Below are 18,517 nucleotides of genomic sequence, written 5' to 3'. Positions count from 1 at the left end.
GGAGTGTGTGGTGGGTCACAGCAGGAGGCCTCGTATGAGATTCACTCAATCAGTGACCTGAACTACGACTGGAGAACCAGAGAAGTAGTTTCCTGTTTAGAGAACGCATCCACGGTGATTAAACCCCAGATCCGTGAGACAAACCAGGGAGATTAAATCTTGGGTGAGAGAACCAGACTAGGAAGATCAAAGGGGAGATTGTATCCCATGGACTCAGAGTTGTAGAGCATTTTGTGTGACTAGGCATTGTTCGAATCCCATCTACAAATTTGCTGAGGACACCACTGAGGAACGGTGGTGTTGGCAGAATCTCGATGGTGACAAGGAGGAGTGAGATAGATCAGCTGGTTGCCATAACAACAATCTTGCAGTCAATGTCAGGAAGACCAAGGAATTGAAAGAAGGTGAAGTTGGGGAAACACACACTAGTCCTGGAAAGGGTGAGCAGCCTCAACTTCCTAGGTGTTAACATATCAGGGAATCTCTCCTGAGCCCAACACATCAATGCAATCATGAAGAAAACACACCAGGAGCTCTCGCTCATTAGGAGTTTTGGGAGATTTGGTGTGTCACCTAAGATGTTGCAGTTTTCTGATGATATATGGTAGACATATGGTATAGGGGCTTCAACTCACAGGTTTGCAAGAGGTTGCAGAAGGTTATAGATTCAGCCATCAAGGACTTCTTCAAGAGCAGGGCCTCTGGAAGACAGTATCCACCCTCACCATCTGAGTCACGCCCTCTACATTACTACTATCAGGGAGGCGGTGCAAGATCCTGAAGACCCACACTCAATGCTTTAAGGATAGATTCTTGTCTGAATGGTCCATGAACCCATGAGTACCACCTCAGTACTCATACTTTGCACTATTTTTTTTTTAACTTACAGCTATTTTATGTCTTGCATTATACTGCAGCTGAAGAACACCAAGCTTCACAACGTAAACACGAGATTCAGCAGGTCAGGCAGCATCCATGGAGGGAGTAAACAGTCGAAGTTTTGGGCTGAGACCCTTCATCGGGACTAGATGTCAATGATAATAAACTTGTTCTGATTCTGAAATGTCCCTAAACTGTACAAGGGAGAGGGGTCATCCTTTACACCAGTGAAAACACAAAACATTCGCACCTGAGAACGGAGCAAGGGAAATCAACCAATGGAAAGTGGAATCAAAACCTGCCAGTTCCCCAGCACCACCACACATCATTCTATCAGACGCTGTCACTATTTACAATAACAAAACCAGAACACAGGATTTGTACTTACCACTGGGATACAAACACTCCATAAAACACAGCGTCCCACCAGTGCTCCTGGTTCAACACGTAGATACTCCTCAAGTTATTATAATAGAAGTCGTACTCTGGGATGGAACACACAAGTCGGGACTTTAGAAAAGACGTCCACTTCCTCTGTAAAACTTTCATTCCTCCCTTGTCACTCTGCGGCACAAACAGACCACAAACATGCAGTAAATCAGTGAACGCCTAGCGCTATCGCCTCCCACCATCTACCTACCGTGCTGTGCCTTTGCTAACAATTCTAGGTGATTTGAAATCTAATTAACATCTTTAAAGTAAATTTATTATCTCAGTATATACTATGTGTTACAATATAGTATTCATTTTCTTCCAGGCAATCACAGTAGAACAAAAATATATGATATAATCAATGAGAAGCTACACACAAAGACCAATGTGCAAATGAAGAAAAACTGTGCAAATACAAACAATACAAAAATAATAATAATAAATAAATAAGCAAAGAAATAATTCTGAGAACATGAGTTGTACAGTCCTACTCAACCGTTAACTGAAAGCTCAAGCGAGTGTAGGATCAGACATTTCATCGGGTCATCTGTAGTTTGACAAGATCCGAGAAGTATTCTGGCTTGGAGGCGAACTTGCAGGTGGGCAATGTTCTTTAGCACCCGTTGCCATAGTCTTTGGCATGAGGGGTCATGGATTTCAGAGGTACTGTCCAAGTTAAGATCAGTTTGATTAAGGTGTAAGACTTGTACCAGGATGCTTGGACCATTGATCCAGAAACCTGAGCTGGAATCCCAAAGCGGCAGCTGGGACATTCAATTAAAGTAATTAAACTCAAACAACAGGAATTCTGCAGATGCTGGAAATTCAAGCAACACACATCAAAGTTGCTGGTGAACGCAGCAGGCCAGGCAGCATCTCTAGGAAGAGGTGCAGTCGACGTTTCAGGCTGAGACCCTTCATCAGGACTAACTGAAGGAAGCTTCCTTCAGTTAGTCCTGACTAAGGGTCTCAGCCTGAAACGTCGACTGCACCTCTTCCTAGAGATGCTGCCTGGCCTGCTGCGTTCACCAGCAACTTTGATGTGTGTTGGTTAAAGTAATTAAACTATTAGCTTATAGTGTCATAGAATAATAAAAGTCATAATTACTAATTCAGAAAGAAATCTGCTGACCTGACCTGGTGAGTGATATTCAAATACACTCACTGGCCACTTTATTAAGTACAGGAGGCACCTAATAAAATGGCCACTGTGCATGTTCCTGGTCTTCTGCTGCTGAAGGCCATCCCCTTCAAAGTTTGACATGTTGTGTGTTCACAGATGCTCTTCTACACATCTAGTCTCCGTTGTAATGTGGGTTTATTGAGTTACAGTCATCTTCCTGTCAGCTTGAACTATTCCCTCTGACCCCTTCTATCAACGAGGCATTTACACCCACAGAAATGCCACTAACAGGATGCCTGTTGTTTTCCCATCATTCTCTGTGAACTCTGGAGACTGTCATGTGTGAAGACGCCAGGAGATCAGCACCTCCTGCGACACTCAAGTGCTGGCACCAGTAATCATTCCACTTGGATGAAATTTCTCTCTCATTCTGATGTTTGGTCCGAACACCAGTTGAACCTCTTGCCCATGCCTGCGTGCTTTTATGCTTTGAGTTGCTGCCACATGATTGGTTGATTAGATATTTGCATTAATGAGCAAGTGTACAGGTACCTAATTACTGAGTGCAATTACATCAACGCAGTGAAAAGGAAACATGCTGAATTTTGTGATGCAGTTACAGAGACAGCGCAGTGCAGGTAAGCAAGAATAAGGCATGGCGGTATTGCGAGATCAAACGCTCATCGTTGAAGCTATGAGGAGTCCATTCTCAAGTGGGTAGAAAGTGAGTCTGGTTGGCCCTATCCCCAGGCTTTTCTATCATTTACCTGATGGCAGAGGGAGAAGAGAGAATGACCAGAACAGAGAGGGGAGATGGCAACACCTTCGGATGCAGTGGCCTATTGGGGCCACCAGACGTTATTTTTCCTTTGTTAAATGTGTTATTTGTGATCCTGGGTCAGAGGGGGAGCAGTTGGTTGGCATGTTGGAAGAAGAGACGGTCGGTGGGTCAGAGGAGGAAATGGTCGGTGGGACAGAGGAGGAGACGGTCGGTGTGTCAGAGGAGGAGGAGACGGTCAGTGGGTCCGAGGAGGAGGAGACGATCGGTGGGTCAGAGGAGGAGACGGTCGGTGGGTCAGAGGAGGAGGAGACGGTCAGTGGGTCCGAGGAGGAGGAGTCGGTCGGTGGGTCAGAGGAGGAGACGGTCGGTGGGTCAGAGGAGGAGACGGTCGGTGGGTCAGAGGAGGAGGAGTCGGTCGGTGGGTCAGAGGAGGAGATGGTCGGTGGGTCGGAGGAGGAGACGGTCGGTGGGTCAGAGGAGGAGGAGACGGTCAGTGGGTCAGAGGAGGAGATGGTCGGTGGGTCAGAGGAGGAGGAGTCGGTGGGTCAGAGGAGGAGACGGTCGGTGGGTCAGAGGAGGAGGAGACGGTCAGTGGGTCCGAGGAGGAGGAGTCGGTCGGTGGGTCAGAGGAGGAGGAGACGGTCGGTGGGTCAGAGGAGGAGGAGTTGGTGGGTCAGAGGAGGAGGAGACGGTCGGTGGGTCAGAGGAGGAGACGGTTGGTGGGTCAGAGGAGGAGACGGTCGGTGGGTCAGAGGAGGAGGAGTTGGTGGGTCAGAGGAGGAGGAGACGGTCGGTGGGTCAGAGGAGGAGGAGTTGGTGGGTCAGAGGAGGAGGAGACGGTCGGTGGGTCAGAGGAGGAGACGGTCGGTGGGTCAGAGGAGGAGGAGTTGGTGGGTCAGAGGAGGAGGAGACGGTCGGTGGGTCAGAGGAGGAGGAGACGGTCGGTGGGTCAGAGGAGGAGGAGACGGTCGGTGGGTCAGAGGAGGAGACGGTCGGTGGGTCAGAATAGGAGTCGGTCGGTGGGTCGGAGGAGGAGACGGTCGGTGGGTCAGAGGAGGAGGAGACGGTCAGTGGGTCAGAGGAGGAGACGGTCGGTGGGTCAGAGGAGGAGGAGTCGGTGGGTCAGAGGAGGAGGAGACGGTCGGTGGGTCAGAGGAGGAGACGGTCGGTGGGTCAGAGGAGGAGGAGTCGGTGGGTCAGAGGAGGAGACGGTCGGTGGGTCAGAGGAGGAGGAGACGGTCGGTGGGTCAGAGGAGGAGGAGTCGGTGGGTCAGAGGAGGAGGAGACGGTCGGTGGGTCAGAGGAGGAGACGGTCGGTGGGTCAGAGGAGGAGGAGACGGTCGGTGGGTCAGAGGAGGAGACGGTCGGTGGGTCAGAGGAGGAGTCGGTGGGTCAGAGGAGGAGACGGTCGGTGGGTCAGAGGAGGAGGAGACGGTCGGTGGGTCAGAGGAGGAGGAGACGGTCGGTGGGTCAGAGGAGGAGACGGTCGGTGGGTCAGAGGAGGAGACGGTCGGTGGGTCAGAGGAGGAGGAGACGGTCGGTGGGTCAGAGGAGGAGGAGACGGTCGGTGGGTCAGAGGAGGAGGAGTTGGTGGGTCAGAGGAGGAGGAGACGGTCGGTGGGTCAGAGGAGGAGACGGTTGGTGGGTCAGAGGAGGAGGAGTTGGTGGGTCAGAGGAGGAGGAGACGGTCGGTGGGTCAGAGGAGGAGGAGACGGTCGGTGAGTCAGAGGAGGAGACGGTCGGTGGGTCAGAGGAGGAGGAGTTGGTGGGTCAGAGGAGGAGGAGACGGTCGGTGGGTCAGAGGAGGAGGAGACGGTCGGTGGGTCAGAGGAGGAGACGGTCAATGAGTCAGAGGAGGAGGAGACGGTCTGTGGGTCAGAGGAGGAGGAGGCGGTCGGTGGGTCAGAGGAGGAGGAGACGGTCGGTGGGTCAGAGGAGGAGACGGTCAGTGGGTCAGAGGAGGAGACGGTCGGTGGGTCAGAGGAGGAGGAGACGGTCGGTGGGTCAGAGGAGGAGGAGTTGGTGGGTCAGAGGAGGAGGAGACGGTCGGTGGGTCAGAGGAGGAGACGGTTGGTGGGTCAGAGGAGGAGACGGTCGGTGGGTCAGAGGAGGAGGAGTTGGTGGGTCAGAGGAGGAGGAGACGGTCGGTGGGTCAGAGGAGGAGGAGTTGGTGGGTCAGAGGAGGAGGAGACGGTCGGTGGGTCAGAGGAGGAGACGGTCGGTGGGTCAGAGGAGGAGGAGTTGGTGGGTCAGAGGAGGAGGAGACGGTCGGTGGGTCAGAGGAGGAGGAGACGGTCGGTGGGTCAGAGGAGGAGACGGTCGGTGGATCAGAGGAGGAGGAGACGGTCAGTGGGTCAGAGGAGGAGACGGTCGGTGGGTCAGAGGAGGAGGAGTTGGTGGGTCAGAGGAGGAGGAGACGGTCGGTGGGTCAGAGGAGGAGGAGACGGTCGGTGGGTCAGAGGAGGAGACGGTCAATGAGTCAGAGGAGGAGGAGACGGTCTGTGGGTCAGAGGAGGAGGAGACAGTCGGTGGGTCAGAGGAGGAGGAGTCGGTCGGTGGGTCAGAGGAGGAGACGGTCGGTGGGACAGAGGAGGAGACGGTCGGTGGGTCAGAGGAGGAGGAGACCGTCGGTGGGTCAGAGGAGGAGGAGTCGGTGGGTCAGAGGAGGAGGTGTCAGTCGGTGGGTCAGAGGAGGAGACGGTCGATGAGTCAGAGGAGGAGGAGTCGGTGGGTCAGAGGAGGAGACGGTCGGTGGGTCAGAGGAGGAGGAGTCGGTGGATCAGAGGAGGAGGAGACGGTCGGTGGGTCAGAGGAGGAGACGGTCAATGAGTCAGAGGAGGAGGAGACGGTCTGTGGGTCAGAGGAGGAGGAGACGGTCGGTGGGTCAGAGGAGGAGGAGACGGTCGGTGGGTCAGAGGAGGAGGAGTCGGCGGGTCAGAGGAGGAGGAGACGGTCGGTGGGTCAGAGGAGGAGGAGACGGTCGGTGGGTCAGAGGAGGAGACGGTCGGTGGGTCAGAGGAGGAGGAGTCGGTGGGTCAGAGGAGGAGGAGACGGTCGGTGGGTCAGAGGAGGAGACGGTCGGTGGGTCAGAGGAGGAGGAGTCGGTGGGTCAGAGGAGGAGACGGTCGGTGGGTCAGAGGAGGAGGAGACGGTCGGTGGGTCAGAGGAGGAGGAGTCGGTGGGTCAGAGGAGGAGGAGACGGTCGGTGGGTCAGAGGAGGAGACGGTCGGTGGGTCAGAGGAGGAGGAGACGGTCGGTGGGTCAGAGGAGGAGACGGTCGGTGGGTCAGAGGAGGAGTCGGTGGGTCAGAGGAGGAGACGGTCGGTGGGTCAGAGGAGGAGGAGACGGTCGGTGGGTCAGAGGAGGAGGAGACAGTCGGTGGGTCAGAGGAGGAGACGGTCGGTGGGTCAGAGGAGGAGACGGTCGGTGGGTCAGAGGAGGAGGAGACGGTCGGTGGGTCAGAGGAGGAGGAGACGGTCGGTGGGTCAGAGGAGGAGGAGTTGGTGGGTCAGAGGAGGAGGAGACGGTCGGTGGGTCAGAGGAGGAGACGGTTGGTGGGTCAGAGGAGGAGGAGTTGGTGGGTCAGAGGAGGAGGAGACGGTCGGTGGGTCAGAGGAGGAGGAGACGGTCGGTGAGTCAGAGGAGGAGACGGTCAATGAGTCAGAGGAGGAGGAGACGGTCTGTGGGTCAGAGGAGGAGGAGACGGTCGGTGGGTCAGAGGAGGAGGAGACGGTCGGTGGGTCAGAGGAGGAGACGGTCAATGAGTCAGAGGAGGAGGAGACGGTCTGTGGGTCAGAGGAGGAGGAGACGGTCGGTGGGTCAGAGGAGGAGGAGACGGTCGGTGGGTCAGAGGAGGAGGAGTCGGCGGGTCAGAGGAGGAGGAGACGGTCGGTGGGTCAGAGGAGGAGACGGTCAGTGGGTCAGAGGAGGAGACGGTCGGTGGGTCAGAGGAGGAGGAGACGGTCGGTGGGTCAGAGGAGGAGGAGTTGGTGGGTCAGAGGAGGAGGAGACGGTCGGTGGGTCAGAGGAGGAGACGGTTGGTGGGTCAGAGGAGGAGACGGTCGGTGGGTCAGAGGAGGAGGAGTTGGTGGGTCAGAGGAGGAGGAGACGGTCGGTGGGTCAGAGGAGGAGGAGTTGGTGGGTCAGAGGAGGAGGAGACGGTCGGTGGGTCAGAGGAGGAGACGGTCGGTGGGTCAGAGGAGGAGGAGTTGGTGGGTCAGAGGAGGAGGAGACGGTCGGTGGGTCAGAGGAGGAGGAGACGGTCGGTGGGTCAGAGGAGGAGACGGTCGGTGGATCAGAGGAGGAGGAGACGGTCAGTGGGTCAGAGGAGGAGACGGTCGGTGGGTCAGAGGAGGAGGAGTTGGTGGGTCAGAGGAGGAGGAGACGGTCGGTGGGTCAGAGGAGGAGGAGACGGTCGGTGGGTCAGAGGAGGAGACGGTCAATGAGTCAGAGGAGGAGGAGACGGTCTGTGGGTCAGAGGAGGAGGAGACAGTCGGTGGGTCAGAGGAGGAGGAGTCGGTCGGTGGGTCAGAGGAGGAGACGGTCGGTGGGACAGAGGAGGAGACGGTCGGTGGGTCAGAGGAGGAGGAGACCGTCGGTGGGTCAGAGGAGGAGGAGTCGGTGGGTCAGAGGAGGAGGTGTCAGTCGGTGGGTCAGAGGAGGAGACGGTCGATGAGTCAGAGGAGGAGGAGTCGGTGGGTCAGAGGAGGAGACGGTCGGTGGGTCAGAGGAAGAGGAGTCGGTGGATCAGAGGAGGAGGAGACGGTCGGTGGGTCAGAGGAGGAGACGGTCAATGAGTCAGAGGAGGAGGAGACGGTCTGTGGGTCAGAGGAGGAGGAGACGGTCGGTGGGTCAGAGGAGGAGGAGACGGTCGGTGGGTCAGAGGAGGAGGAGTCGGCGGGTCAGAGGAGGAGGAGACGGTCGGTGGGTCAGAGGAGGAGACGGTCGGTGGGTCAGAGGAGGAGACGGTCGGTGGGTCAGAGGAGGAGGAGACGGTCGGTGGGTCAGAGGAGGAGGAGTTGGTGGGTCAGAGGAGGAGGAGACGGTCGGTGGGTCAGAGGAGGAGACGGTTGGTGGGTCAGAGGAGGAGACGGTCGGTGGGTCAGAGGAGGAGGAGTTGGTGGGTCAGAGGAGGAGGAGACGGTCGGTGGGTCAGAGGAGGAGGAGTTGGTGGGTCAGAGGAGGAGGAGACGGTCGGTGGGTCAGAGGAGGAGACGGTCGGTGGGTCAGAGGAGGAGGAGTTGGTGGGTCAGAGGAGGAGGAGACGGTCGGTGGGTCAGAGGAGGAGGAGACGGTCGGTGGGTCAGAGGAGGAGACGGTCGGTGGATCAGAGGAGGAGGAGACGGTCAGTGGGTCAGAGGAGGAGACGGTCGGTGGGTCAGAGGAGGAGGAGTTGGTGGGTCAGAGGAGGAGGAGATGGTCGGTGGGTCAGAGGAGGAGGAGACGGTCGGTGGGTCAGAGGAGGAGACGGTCAATGAGTCAGAGGAGGAGGAGACGGTCTGTGGGTCAGAGGAGGAGGAGACAGTCGGTGGGTCAGAGGAGGAGGAGTCGGTCGGTGGGTCAGAGGAGGAGACGGTCGGTGGGACAGAGGAGGAGACGGTCGGTGGGTCAGAGGAGGAGGAGACGGTCGGTGGGTCAGAGGAGGAGGAGTCGGTGGGTCAGAGGAGGAGGTGTCAGTCGGTGGGTCAGAGGAGGAGACGGTCGATGAGTCAGAGGAGGAGGAGTCGGTGGGTCAGAGGAGGAGACGGTCGGTGGGTCAGAGGAGGAGGAGTCGGTGGATCAGAGGAGGAGGAGACGGTCGGTGGGTCAGAGGAGGAGACGGTCAATGAGTCAGAGGAGGAGGAGACGGTCTGTGGGTCAGAGGAGGAGGAGACGGTCGGTGGGTCAGAGGAGGAGGAGACGGTCGGTGGGTCAGAGGAAGAGGAGTCGGTCGGTGGGTCAGAGGAGGAGACGGTCGGTGGGTCAGAGGAGGAGGAGTTGGTGGGTCAGAGGAGGAGGAGACGGTCGGTGGGTCAGAGGAGGAGACGGTTGGTGGGTCAGAGGAGGAGGAGTTGGTGGGTCAGAGGAGGAGGAGACGGTCGGTGGGTCAGAGGAGGAGACGGTCAATGAGTCAGAGGAGGAGGAGACGGTCTGTGGGTCAGAGGAGGAGGAGACAGTCGGTGGGTCAGAGGAGGAAGAGTCGGTCGGTGGGTCAGAGGAGGAGACGGTCGGTGGGACAGAGGAGGAGACGGTCGGTGGGTCAGAGGAGGAGGAGACGGTCGGTGGGTCAGAGGAGGAGGAGTCGGTGGGTCAGAGGAGGAGGTGTCAGTCGGTGGGTCAGAGGAGGAGACGGTCGATGAGTCAGAGGAGGAGGAGTCGGTGGGTCAGAGGAGGAGACGGTCAGTGGGTCCGAGGAGGAGGAGTCGGTCGGTGGGTCAGAGGAGGAGACGGTCGGTGGGTCAGAGGAGGAGACGGTCGGTGGGTCAGAGGAGGAGGAGTCGGTCGGTGGGTCAGAGGAGGAGATGGTCGGTGGGTCGGAGGAGGAGACGGTCGGTGGGTCAGAGGAGGAGGAGACGGTCAGTGGGTCAGAGGAGGAGATGGTCGGTGGGTCAGAGGAGGAGGAGTCGGTGGGTCAGAGGAGGAGGAGACGGTCGGTGGGTCAGAGGAGGAGACGGTCGGTGGGTCAGAGGAGGAGGAGACGGTCAGTGGGTCCGAGGAGGAGGAGTCGGTCGGTGGGTCAGAGGAGGAGGAGACGGTCGGTGGGTCAGAGGAGGAGGAGTTGGTGGGTCAGAGGAGGAGGAGACGGTCGGTGGGTCAGAGGAGGAGACGGTTGGTGGGTCAGAGGAGGAGACGGTCGGTGGGTCAGAGGAGGAGGAGTTGGTGGGTCAGAGGAGGAGGAGACGGTCGGTGGGTCAGAGGAGGAGGAGTTGGTGGGTCAGAGGAGGAGGAGACGGTCGGTGGGTCAGAGGAGGAGACGGTCGGTGGGTCAGAGGAGGAGGAGTTGGTGGGTCAGAGGAGGAGGAGACGGTCGGTGGGTCAGAGGAGGAGGAGACGGTCGGTGGGTCAGAGGAGGAGGAGACGGTCGGTGGGTCAGAGGAGGAGACGGTCGGTGGGTCAGAATAGGAGTCGGTCGGTGGGTCGGAGGAGGAGACGGTCGGTGGGTCAGAGGAGGAGGAGACGGTCAGTGGGTCAGAGGAGGAGACGGTCGGTGGGTCAGAGGAGGAGGAGTCGGTGGGTCAGAGGAGGAGGAGACGGTCGGTGGGTCAGAGGAGGAGACGGTCGGTGGGTCAGAGGAGGAGGAGTCGGTGGGTCAGAGGAGGAGACGGTCGGTGGGTCAGAGGAGGAGGAGACGGTCGGTGGGTCAGAGGAGGAGGAGTCGGTGGGTCAGAGGAGGAGGAGACGGTCGGTGGGTCAGAGGAGGAGACGGTCGGTGGGTCAGAGGAGGAGGAGACGGTCGGTGGGTCAGAGGAGGAGACGGTCGGTGGGTCAGAGGAGGAGTCGGTGGGTCAGAGGAGGAGACGGTCGGTGGGTCAGAGGAGGAGGAGACGGTCGGTGGGTCAGAGGAGGAGGAGACGGTCGGTGGGTCAGAGGAGGAGACGGTCGGTGGGTCAGAGGAGGAGACGGTCGGTGGGTCAGAGGAGGAGGAGACGGTCGGTGGGTCAGAGGAGGAGGAGACGGTCGGTGGGTCAGAGGAGGAGGAGTTGGTGGGTCAGAGGAGGAGGAGACGGTCGGTGGGTCAGAGGAGGAGACGGTTGGTGGGTCAGAGGAGGAGGAGTTGGTGGGTCAGAGGAGGAGGAGACGGTCGGTGGGTCAGAGGAGGAGGAGACGGTCGGTGAGTCAGAGGAGGAGACGGTCGGTGGGTCAGAGGAGGAGGAGTTGGTGGGTCAGAGGAGGAGGAGACGGTCGGTGGGTCAGAGGAGGAGGAGACGGTCGGTGGGTCAGAGGAGGAGACGGTCAATGAGTCAGAGGAGGAGGAGACGGTCTGTGGGTCAGAGGAGGAGGAGACGGTCGGTGGGTCAGAGGAGGAGGAGACGGTCGGTGGGTCAGAGGAGGAGGAGTCGGCGGGTCAGAGGAGGAGGAGACGGTCGGTGGGTCAGAGGAGGAGACGGTCAGTGGGTCAGAGGAGGAGACGGTCGGTGGGTCAGAGGAGGAGGAGACGGTCGGTGGGTCAGAGGAGGAGGAGTTGGTGGGTCAGAGGAGGAGGAGACGGTCGGTGGGTCAGAGGAGGAGACGGTTGGTGGGTCAGAGGAGGAGACGGTCGGTGGGTCAGAGGAGGAGGAGTTGGTGGGTCAGAGGAGGAGGAGACGGTCGGTGGGTCAGAGGAGGAGGAGTTGGTGGGTCAGAGGAGGAGGAGACGGTCGGTGGGTCAGAGGAGGAGACGGTCGGTGGGTCAGAGGAGGAGGAGTTGGTGGGTCAGAGGAGGAGGAGACGGTCGGTGGGTCAGAGGAGGAGGAGACGGTCGGTGGGTCAGAGGAGGAGACGGTCGGTGGATCAGAGGAGGAGGAGACGGTCAGTGGGTCAGAGGAGGAGACGGTCGGTGGGTCAGAGGAGGAGGAGTTGGTGGGTCAGAGGAGGAGGAGACGGTCGGTGGGTCAGAGGAGGAGGAGACGGTCGGTGGGTCAGAGGAGGAGACGGTCAATGAGTCAGAGGAGGAGGAGACGGTCTGTGGGTCAGAGGAGGAGGAGACAGTCGGTGGGTCAGAGGAGGAGGAGTCGGTCGGTGGGTCAGAGGAGGAGACGGTCGGTGGGACAGAGGAGGAGACGGTCGGTGGGTCAGAGGAGGAGGAGACCGTCGGTGGGTCAGAGGAGGAGGAGTCGGTGGGTCAGAGGAGGAGGTGTCAGTCGGTGGGTCAGAGGAGGAGACGGTCGATGAGTCAGAGGAGGAGGAGTCGGTGGGTCAGAGGAGGAGACGGTCGGTGGGTCAGAGGAGGAGGAGTCGGTGGATCAGAGGAGGAGGAGACGGTCGGTGGGTCAGAGGAGGAGACGGTCAATGAGTCAGAGGAGGAGGAGACGGTCTGTGGGTCAGAGGAGGAGGAGACGGTCGGTGGGTCAGAGGAGGAGGAGACGGTCGGTGGGTCAGAGGAGGAGGAGTCGGCGGGTCAGAGGAGGAGGAGACGGTCGGTGGGTCAGAGGAGGAGGAGACGGTCGGTGGGTCAGAGGAGGAGACGGTCGGTGGGTCAGAGGAGGAGGAGTCGGTGGGTCAGAGGAGGAGGAGACGGTCGGTGGGTCAGAGGAGGAGACGGTCGGTGGGTCAGAGGAGGAGGAGTCGGTGGGTCAGAGGAGGAGACGGTCGGTGGGTCAGAGGAGGAGGAGACGGTCGGTGGGTCAGAGGAGGAGGAGTCGGTGGGTCAGAGGAGGAGGAGACGGTCGGTGGGGCAGAGGAGGAGACGGTCGGTGGGTCAGAGGAGGAGGAGACGGTCGGTGGGTCAGAGGAGGAGACGGTCGGTGGGTCAGAGGAGGAGTCGGTGGGTCAGAGGAGGAGACGGTCGGTGGGTCAGAGGAGGAGGAGACGGTCGGTGGGTCAGAGGAGGAGGAGACGGTCGGTGGGTCAGAGGAGGAGACGGTCGGTGGGTCAGAGGAGGAGACGGTCGGTGGGTCAGAGGAGGAGGAGACGGTCGGTGGGTCAGAGGAGGAGGAGACGGTCGGTGGGTCAGAGGAGGAGGAGTTGGTGGGTCAGAGGAGGAGGAGACGGTCGGTGGGTCAGAGGAGGAGACGGTTGGTGGGTCAGAGGAGGAGGAGTTGGTGGGTCAGAGGAGGAGGAGACGGTCGGTGGGTCAGAGGAGGAGGAGACGGTCGGTGAGTCAGAGGAGGAGACGGTCGGTGGGTCAGAGGAGGAGGAGTTGGTGGGTCAGAGGAGGAGGAGACGGTCGGTGGGTCAGAGGAGGAGGAGACGGTCGGTGGGTCAGAGGAGGAGACGGTCGGTGGGTCAGAGGAGGAGACGGTCGGTGGGTCAGAGGAGGAGGAGACGGTCGGTGGGTCAGAGGAGGAGGAGACGGTCGGTGGGTCAGAGGAGGAGGAGTTGGTGGGTCAGAGGAGGAGGAGACGGTCGGTGGGTCAGAGGAGGAGACGGTTGGTGGGTCAGAGGAGGAGGAGTTGGTGGGTCAGAGGAGGAGGCGACGGTCGGTGGGTCAGAGGAGGAGGAGACGGTCGGTGAGTCAGAGGAGGAGACGGTCGGTGGGTCAGAGGAGGAGGAGTTGGTGGGTCAGAGGAGGAGGAGACGGTCGGTGGGTCAGAGGAGGAGGAGACGGTCGGTGGGTCAGAGGAGGAGACGGTCAATGAGTCAGAGGAGGAGGAGACGGTCTGTGGGTCAGAGGAGGAGGAGACGGTCGGTGGGTCAGAGGAGGAGGAGACGGTCGGTGGGTCAGAGGAGGAGGAGTCGGCGGGTCAGAGGAGGAGGAGACGGTCGGTGGGTCAGAGGAGGAGACGGTCAGTGGGTCAGAGGAGGAGACGGTCGGTGGGTCAGAGGAGGAGGAGACGGTCGGTGGGTCAGAGGAGGAGGAGTTGGTGGGTCAGAGGAGGAGGAGACGGTCGGTGGGTCAGAGGAGGAGACGGTTGGTGGGTCAGAGGAGGAGACGGTCGGTGGGTCAGAGGAGGAGGAGTTGGTGGGTCAGAGGAGGAGGAGACGGTCGGTGGGTCAGAGGAGGAGGAGTTGGTGGGTCAGAGGAGGAGGAGACGGTAAGTGGGTCAGAGGAGGAGACGGTCGGTGGGTCAGAGGAGGAGGAGTTGGTGGGTCAGAGGAGGAGGAGACGGTCGGTGGGTCAGAGGAGGAGGAGACGGTCGGTGGGTCAGAGGAGGAGACGGTCGGTGGATCAGAGGAGGAGGAGACGGTCAGTGGGTCAGAGGAGGAGACGGTCGGTGGGTCAGAGGAGGAGGAGTTGGTGGGTCAGAGGAGGAGGAGACGGTCGGTGGGTCAGAGGAGGAGGAGACGGTCGGTGGGTCAGAGGAGGAGACGGTCAATGAGTCAGAGGAGGAGGAGACGGTCTGTGGGTCAGAGGAGGAGGAGACAGTCGGTGGGTCAGAGGAGGAGACGGTCGGTGGGACAGAGGAGGAGACGGTCGGTGGGTCAGAGGAGGAGGAGACCGTCGGTGGGTCAGAGGAGGAGGAGTCGGTGGGTCAGAGGAGGAGGTGTCAGTCGGTGGGTCAGAGGAGGAGACGGTCGATGAGTCAGAGGAGGAGGAGTCGGTGGGTCAGAGGAGGAGACGGTCGGTGGGTCAGAGGAGGAGGAGTCGGTGGATCAGAGGAGGAGGAGACGGTCGGTGGGTCAGAGGAGGAGACGGTCAATGAGTCAGAGGAGGAGGAGACGGTCTGTGGGTCAGAGGAGGAGGAGACGGTCGGTGGGTCAGAGGAGGAGGAGACGGTCGGTGGGTCAGAGGAGGAGGAGTCGGCGGGTCAGAGGAGGAGGAGACGGTCGGTGGGTCAGAGGAGGAGGAGACGGTCGGTGGGTCAGAGGAGGAGACGGTCGGTGGGTCAGAGGAGGAGGAGTCGGTGGGTCAGAGGAGGAGGAGACGGTCGGTGGGTCAGAGGAGGAGACGGTCGGTGGGTCAGAGGAGGAGGAGTCGGTGGGTCAGAGGAGGAGACGGTCGGTGGGTCAGAGGAGGAGGAGACGGTCGGTGGGTCAGAGGAGGAGGAGTCGGTGGGTCAGAGGAGGAGGAGACGGTCGGTGGGGCAGAGGAGGAGACGGTCGGTGGGTCAGAGGAGGAGGAGACGGTCGGTGGGTCAGAGGAGGAGACGGTCGGTGGGTCAGAGGAGGAGTCGGTGGGTCAGAGGAGGAGACGGTCGGTGGGTCAGAGGAGGAGGAGACGGTCGGTGGGTCAGAGGAGGAGGAGACGGTCGGTGGGTCAGAGGAGGAGACGGTCGGTGGGTCAGAGGAGGAGACGGTCGGTGGGTCAGAGGAGGAGGAGACGGTCGGTGGGTCAGAGGAGGAGGAGACGGTCGGTGGGTCAGAGGAGGAGGAGTTGGTGGGTCAGAGGAGGAGGAGACGGTCGGTGGGTCAGAGGAGGAGACGGTTGGTGGGTCAGAGGAGGAGGAGTTGGTGGGTCAGAGGAGGAGGAGACGGTCGGTGGGTCAGAGGAGGAGGAGACGGTCGGTGAGTCAGAGGAGGAGACGGTCGGTGGGTCAGAGGAGGAGGAGTTGGTGGGTCAGAGGAGGAGGAGACGGTCGGTGGGTCAGAGGAGGAGGAGACGGTCGGTGGGTCAGAGGAGGAGACGGTTGGTGGGTCAGAGGAGGAGACGGTCGGTGGGTCAGAGGAGGAGGAGTTGGTGGGTCAGAGGAGGAGGAGACGGTCGGTGGGTCAGAGGAGGAGGAGTTGGTGGGTCAGAGGAGGAGGAGACGGTAAGTGGGTCAGAGGAGGAGACGGTCGGTGGGTCAGAGGAGGAGGAGTTGGTGGGTCAGAGGAGGAGGAGACGGTCGGTGGGTCAGAGGAGGAGGAGACGGTCGGTGGGTCAGAGGAGGAGACGGTCGGTGGATCAGAGGAGGAGGAGACGGTCAGTGGGTCAGAGGAGGAGACGGTCGGTGGGTCAGAGGAGGAGGAGTTGGTGGGTCAGAGGAGGAGGAGACGGTCGGTGGGTCAGAGGAGGAGGAGACGGTCGGTGGGTCAGAGGAGGAGACGGTCAATGAGTCAGAGGAGGAGGAGACGGTCTGTGGGTCAGAGGAGGAGGAGACAGTCGGTGGGTCAGAGGAGGAGACGGTCGGTGGGACAGAGGAGGAGACGGTCGGTGGGTCAGAGGAGGAGGAGACCGTCGGTGGGTCAGAGGAGGAGGAGTCGGTGGGTCAGAGGAGGAGGTGTCAGTCGGTGGGTCAGAGGAGGAGACGGTCGATGAGTCAGAGGAGGAGGAGTCGGTGGGTCAGAGGAGGAGACGGTCGGTGGGTCAGAGGAGGAGGAGTCGGTGGATCAGAGGAGGAGGAGACGGTCAGTGGGTCAGAGGAGGAGACGGTCAATGAGTCAGAGGAGGAGGAGACGGTCTGTGGGTCAGAGGAGGAGGAGACGGTCGGTGGGTCAGAGGAGGAGGAGACGGTCGGTGGGTCAGAGGAGGAGGAGTCGGCGGGTCAGAGGAGGAGGAGACGGTCGGTGGGTCAGAGGAGGAGGAGACGGTCGGTGGGTCAGAGGAGGAGACGGTCGGTGGGTCAGAGGAGGAGGAGTCGGTGGGTCAGAGGAGGAGGAGACGGTCGGTGGGTCAGAGGAGGAGACGGTCGGTGGGTCAGAGGAGGAGGAGTCGGTGGGTCAGAGGAGGAGACGGTCGGTGGGTCAGAGGAGGAGGAGACGGTCGGTGGGTCAGAGGTGGAGGAGTCGGTGGGTCAGAGGAGGAGGAGACGGTCGGTGGGGCAGAGGAGGAGACGGTCGGTGGGTCAGAGGAGGAGGAGACGGTCGGTGGGTCAGAGGAGGAGACGGTCGGTGGGTCAGAGGAGGAGTCGGTGGGTCAGAGGAGGAGACGGTCGGTGGGTCAGAGGAGGAGGAGACGGTCGGTGGGTCAGAGGAGGAGGAGACGGTCGGTGGGTCAGAGGAGGAGACGGTCGGTGGGTCAGAGGAGGAGACGGTCGGTGGGTCAGAGGAGGAGGAGACGGTCGGTGGGTCAGAGGAGGAGGAGACGGTCGGTGGGTCAGAGGAGGAGGAGTTGGTGGGTCAGAGGAGGAGGAGACGGTCGGTGGGTCAGAGGAGGAGACGGTTGGTGGGTCAGAGGAGGAGGAGTTGGTGGGTCAGAGGAGGAGGAGACGGTCGGTGGGTCAGAGGAGGAGGAGACGGTCGGTGAGTCAGAGGAGGAGACGGTCGGTGGGTCAGAGGAGGAGGAGTTGGTGGGTCAGAGGAGGAGGAGACGGTCGGTGGGTCAGAGGAGGAGGAGACGGTCGGTGGGTCAGAGGAGGAGACGGTCAATGAGTCAGAGGAGGAGGAGACGGTCTGTGGGTCAGAGGAGGAGGAGACGGTCGGTGGGTCAGAGGAGGAGGAGACGGTCGGTGGGTCAGAGGAGGAGGAGTCGGCGGGTCAGAGGAGGAGGAGACGGTCGGTGGGTCAGAGGAGGAGACGGTCAGTGGGTCAGAGGAGGAGACGGTCGGTGGGTCAGAGGAGGAGGAGACGGTCGGTGGGTCAGAGGAGGAGGAGTTGGTGGGTCAGAGGAGGAGGAGACGGTCGGTGGGTCAGAGGAGGAGACGGTTGGTGGGTCAGAGGAGGAGACGGTCGGTGGGTCAGAGGAGGAGGAGTTGGTGGGTCAGAGGAGGAGGAGACGGTCGGTGGGTCAGAGGAGGAGGAGTTGGTGGGTCAGAGGAGGAGGAGACGGTCGGTGGGTCAGAGGAGGAGACGGTCGGTGGGTCAGAGGAGGAGGAGTTGGTGGGTCAGAGGAGGAGGAGACGGTCGGTGGGTCAGAGGAGGAGGAGACGGTCGGTGGGTCAGAGGAGGAGACGGTCGGTGGATCAGAGGAGGAGGAGACGGTCAGTGGGTCAGAGGAGGAGACGGTCGGTGGGTCAGAGGAGGAGGAGTTGGTGGGTCAGAGGAGGAGGAGACGGTCGGTGGGTCAGAGGAGGAGGAGACGGTCGGTGGGTCAGAGGAGGAGACGGTCAATGAGTCAGAGGAGGAGGAGACGGTCTGTGGGTCAGAGGAGGAGGAGACAGTCGGTGGGTCAGAGGAGGAGGAGTCGGTCGGTGGGTCAGAGGAGGAGACGGTCGGTGGGACAGAGGAGGAGACGGTCGGTGGGTCAGAGGAGGAGGAGACCGTCGGTGGGTCAGAGGAGGAGGAGTCGGTGGGTCAGAGGAGGAGGTGTCAGTCGGTGGGTCAGAGGAGGAGACGGTCGATGAGTCAGAGGAGGAGGAGTCGGTGGGTCAGAGGAGGAGACGGTCGGTGGGTCAGAGGAGGAGGAGTCGGTGGATCAGAGGAGGAGGAGACGGTCGGTGGGTCAGAGGAGGAGACGGTCAATGAGTCAGAGGAGGAGGAGACGGTCTGTGGGTCAGAGGAGGAGGAGACGGTCGGTGGGTCAGAGGAGGAGGAGACGGTCGGTGGGTCAGAGGAGGAGGAGTCGGCGGGTCAGAGGAGGAGGAGACGGTCGGTGGGTCAGAGGAGGAGACGGTCGGTGGGTCAGAGGAGGAGACGGTCGGTGGGTCAGAGGAGGAGGAGACGGTCGGTGGGTCAGAGGAGGAGGAGTTGGTGGGTCAGAGGAGGAGGAGACGGTCGGTGGGTCAGAGGAGGAGACGGTTGGTGGGTCAGAGGAGGAGACGGTCGGTGGGTCAGAGGAGGAGGAGTTGGTGGGTCAGAGGAGGAGGAGACGGTCGGTGGGTCAGAGGAGGAGGAGTTGGTGGGTCAGAGGAGGAGGAGACGGTCGGTGGGTCAGAGGAGGAGACGGT

The 18,517-nt window shown here is 61.0% G+C and overlaps 1 protein-coding gene across 1 annotated transcript in view; it reads right to left on the bottom strand.

Moving 5' to 3' along the window:
- The window catches only part of LOC140185994 (semaphorin-4G-like), a 146,993-nt gene that overhangs the window by 44,650 nt on the left and 83,826 nt on the right, over nt 1-18,517 (bottom strand). Inside the window, exon 9 of the mRNA XM_072239818.1 lies at nt 1,268-1,443. Within this exon, the coding sequence (XP_072095919.1) occupies nt 1,268-1,443 (176 nt within the window). The remainder of the gene's footprint in view (nt 1-1,267; nt 1,444-18,517) is intronic.

Source organism: Mobula birostris, chromosome 21 (genome assembly GCF_030028105.1).
Source record: "Mobula birostris isolate sMobBir1 chromosome 21, sMobBir1.hap1, whole genome shotgun sequence".
Taxonomy (NCBI): Eukaryota; Metazoa; Chordata; class Chondrichthyes; order Myliobatiformes; family Myliobatidae; genus Mobula; species Mobula birostris.
This window is presented reverse-complemented; position numbering and strand designations above follow the sequence as displayed.